The sequence below is a fragment of the Anopheles aquasalis genome, chromosome 3 (genome assembly GCF_943734665.1).
Source record: "Anopheles aquasalis chromosome 3, idAnoAquaMG_Q_19, whole genome shotgun sequence".
Classification (NCBI taxonomy): Eukaryota; Metazoa; Arthropoda; class Insecta; order Diptera; family Culicidae; genus Anopheles; species Anopheles aquasalis.
Window position 1 is genome coordinate 20,671,596 of NC_064878.1, and position 4,509 is coordinate 20,676,104.

A 4,509-nucleotide genomic window follows, 5' to 3' on the forward strand; every position below is an offset into this window, starting at 1 on the left:
TCCCACGCCCTACGCGACGACGATGATTATCAACGGGTTGCCTCGCAGTGAGAACGGTGATCTGGGGTATCAAGGTCATGATACGTTCTCGTCCACTTCGTCCAGCTTCCGATCCTTCTACGGGTATCCAAGGCCAGTCAACACAAACAATGGTGAGTGAGACATGGTATCAGTCATCTGTAGAGATCGTAGATAACTCGTGTTATTAGAGAGTGAAGCCAGCTCGATGACATTAGAATGGGAACATTCTCCTGTATTCGCCCCTCTGTATTCCTCTTCACAGTTCCGCCGAATTGGGTTGACTATTTACCACCACCACCGGAACATCCACCTCCCGTACCACAACCACTGGACATTAATCATCATCATCATCATCTGAACCACGTGTATCCGTCGGAGCTGGTCGGTGGAACGCTGAATGGCTCGCAGACCTCTAGCTACTGTTCCCGGCACACGGGCGGGTACAAGTGAGGTCCGGTGACACGCCTTGGCTGGTAGGCAGTCCCAATATCGGCCACCAAAAACCAACTTCTTCGCCAACACACAAAGATCCAACACATTTGAAACCAGCACGAATTAGCGGACGCGCCTCATTGGCCACAGGACCTCCTAGATCGTCCTGGTGGAACAGAATCCTCAGGGATTCCTGTCCGTCCGAAGGTCAACGGGCTAGATGCCACAGATGATGGTGCGCGTTGGGTTAAAAGGATCTCACCGCTACGTAGTGATGCGGAAAATGGGAAATCCGAGGCGCAGCACACGGCCAACCGTGGGTCCGTATTTGTAGATATTTGACCGGAACCTCATCGGCACGTTTGGGCGCCTGGGAATGGTCCCGTGCGGCCCCAATGGAGGCCCAATGGATCGCCCAATGGAGGCGCAGGATTATCAGGAGAAAATGTAGAACTTCTGGCGAGTTCCTTGCCGTGCCATTCCGGATGCACACACGAAGGGAGAGGCAGAGAAGGAGCATCACCTATTAGAGGTCAACTACGTTCGCTCCGTGCAGTTGTACATCGATGGCTCGATGTACGGCGATGGTCAAGATCGTCGTGATTGTCGCCCGGGATCATCATCGTCGGACGGTCGGAGAGCGATCGCTTTCAGTAGTTTTTTTTCCCCCCGCACAATTCGCGACGTGTAACCTTCCTGGCCCAAAAGCGTAGCGAAGAGCGCCCGTCCGTGGTTCGTTCTTCTCGGGCAATCCCGTAATCCAGTAGCTGCAGATGGTAGTGTGATAAATAAAGCAGAAAACTATATTTTTTCTATGAAAAAAAGCAGATCGAAGCTGTATGAAGCACTGTTTATGAAGCACTGTTTGCTGTTTGTGAAAGAATTTGGTTATTTCATGAAGGATTGTCCGGTAAGTTTTATTTTAGATGAGTAGATTCCGAAATGTGTGCAGTTGGTGAAGGGTAATGGTCTAGTCAAATCATTAAATTCATTCGTTAAAGGTAAATTCAGACTTTACTTTCTCTCTTGATTAACTCGCCTTTGCTTTGTAACAAGCTGTTCATCTCCTTCTTTTCGTTCCGTTTTTTTACTGTTCTCGTTGCACTTTCTGAACACTTAAACTATTAGTAGCTAACAAGCCACTCACTTGATTAATTTTATTGAATTTTATAGTTGATTTTATTATTTTGTGTTTATCTGTAGTGTTTAATCAGTAATTTTCTGAGTTAATGGTTAACGTTGTGTGTAGCAAGTTTATAATAGCTTATAATGCTCTGTTTGAGATATTTTTGGTGTTTAAGAGATTCATATTAATTACAACTCAAATAATAGCATTAGAAATCTTTTAAATATTTAATAACTGAACTGGTCGTATAGAAGTTCAATCAATAAATAAGTACAATAAGTTCAATAAATCTTTTTAATTGTTGTGGCCTTTAAAAGGATTTATTGAACTTTTTTTCATACACTGCTAAAAGTAGTTACAAACCCTTGTTGTTTAACTAAAAAGTTTTTATGTATTTTTAAACGATAAGAATGCTTCTTAAATCCTGCTTTCGAGTAATAATAATGCTGAAACAGAAACTAACATATTCCTCTCCGAGAACGTTTTTTTTTGTTATTCGCGAATTACTCTCTTCGCCGTGATTGATGATCTCCATAACTTACTCCCAGTAGCCAGGGTACCATGTACGAACACGATCGTGCTACCACTTGCCTCTGTTCACGCTCAATTGTCACACACCGCAAAAACATTCCGAAACCATTCCAGTCGCACCAGCACCTCATGCGAACCAGCAACATATCAACGTCGATGACTAATTATGAAGGAACTTTGCCGAGCTATAACTCGTTCCCGGCCCGGGGTGGCTACAGAACAGAACGTACCACGCACCGTCGCGCTGGTGAGGTTGTTCGTTCGGTTGGTCGCTGGTGCAACTACTTGTTATCCCACGGATGTTATTGTTTTGTTCTACAACGACGCCCTCCGCGCGAATGCAACCCACTCACGGTGCGCCAACCGGAGTGCGGCGTGCGTCGCGTGGAAATTAATTGTCGAAAGAGACTTTTTCCCGCTCCTTTCCTGGCGTGCTGCAATCGGAATCATCCCCCGGAGGGAACCGGGAACGCTATCGTGACCGTGGACCGTTTTTAAGGCTTTCGGTGGCTGCGATTCCGTCCGGTCCGTCGTGGGCAGAATCGGCAGACAGACCGTGCCACACCAGACACCGTTGTCGCCTCCGGGATCCCGGGGAATCGACCTCAACCGTGGTCGCGTCCTGCGACTCGAGAAGCGATTATCAAGCCATCTCGAATCCCGGGAGTGCGCGAAAAGGGGAACCGGTGTGCAAAAGAGCGTCTCCGTGGGCTTTTCGAGAGATAGCTCTGGTGTGTCTGGCGACTGGTGACTGGCTGGAGTGCTGGGGTGGGTCACAATTCCCCCCGGGGGGACGACACGCTGCTGCCACGCACGTCGGTTTGTGCACTCCAACCGCCCCATGGGTGAGGTGTGTCGGTGTAAAAAATTAGCATCGAATCGGTGTATTTTTACTGGAAAGGTTGAAGGTCTTGTTTGACACCGCGCCGCAGTTTGCCTCCGTTCATCATACACGCTGCTGCTGCTGTTGTTGCTTCTGCCTGGAGCAAACCGTCGCGACGCCATCGATGGTAGCACGGACGCAGCTACGAAACGAGTGATGGTGTTTTTTTTTTTTGGTGAACATTTCGGAGAATGGATATTGAATGATTGCAAATCAATTATGATAATTTGTTCGAACACTTTTGTGGCGTGTTACGCAATACATTATAATGAAAATGTTAACAATTGACACACATTGGCACGCGGCGAATGTGCGTTGAGGCAACACTGAACATCTATCACGATTACGGTACATTTCCTTCATCAGCTTAATGCATTTCGATCATCCACGAATGATGCAGTGTATGAGGTTCGCGGAAATGTAGCATTACCGGATGGAAGGAGGACTAAAGTGTGTTATTTTGATTTTTCCCAAATCGCTTTTCGAAACATTAACAAGTGTCATGAAAAAATGTTTGAATCCAGTGATGTAAAGCGTGTCTGCAAAAATGAAGTTTTTTTCCGGTGCCCTTCGTAGCCGAGTGATGTGTCATCTGAACTACGCTAATCAATATTCTTTTCATAGCTTTTTAGTTTATTCTGGTAGCCTCGGTGAGTTTTTGATGAAATTTCCATTTTTCCAAATGATCAAACCGGGTTCGTCGCTTAAAAATGCAAGTCTTTTGAATCGGGCCAAAAAACTGTTCCCACCGTAGCTGCGCGATGGGTATTCTTATACATATAAATCCATATTTTGATCATAGTTTATAAATGTATCGAGGAAGCACCGTTGAGTTTTTGTGGAAATTTCAAGTTTTCGATTTTTGGCAGATTTTGGATGTTGAAAAAGTGATGCTTTGAACTGCATTGAACCAAGTGAGAAGCGCTGATATTCAAAAAGCTATATCATTGCCTTTTTTTCTTCCATTGAATCAAAATCTTAAACGATACTCTTGAAAGGATCAGCATTCATGAAAAAATGTTAAAAATAAATAAGGTAAACTAAACTAAATTGCCTTGGCACCCTTTAAGGCGTCCTTTTGGTACGGCAACCAGTTACTACATTCATTGGAAATGGTTTTTGATTGAGAATCAGAAAATAATGATAGGAAAAGAAAAAAAAGTTGAACGAACGGAAATTGGCAATTTGCTGTATGCTTGGTTTTGATTTAGTCATTAATTTTTATTTTACATTCGTTTAATGCTAAATCTTCAACACATGTTCCATAAAAAGATATTTTACTACATGTAAACCTTGACTATTAACATTGTTTATGATTGACCTTTGATAAGTTGGTTTCAATTACTTACTTACGGTAGATATTATACCATAAACTGTCAAATTTACCTCTTTTTACTCCCCATACAACCTCTAACACGTTAAATCTTTACCACCTTCTCGAATCTATTGGAAATTAGCCAAATCTCCTCTAAGCGCAAACATTTATGAGAAATTAAAGCCATATGTTCTGCTGCTA

At 43.9% G+C, this 4,509-nt stretch overlaps 1 protein-coding gene across 1 annotated transcript in view; it reads left to right on the top strand.

Moving 5' to 3' along the window:
• LOC126577646 (roundabout homolog 2) overlaps positions 1-1,246 on the top strand; it is a 30,236-nt gene extending 28,990 nt beyond the window's left edge. Inside the window, exons 11-12 of the mRNA XM_050239428.1 lie at positions 1-152; positions 284-1,246. The exon at positions 1-152 is cut by the window's left edge and continues 11 nt beyond it. Of these exons, the coding sequence (XP_050095385.1) occupies positions 1-152; positions 284-471 (340 nt within the window). The 3' untranslated portion in view covers positions 472-1,246. The remainder of the gene's footprint in view (positions 153-283) is intronic.
• The last annotated feature ends 3,263 nt before the right edge of the window (positions 1,247-4,509 follow it).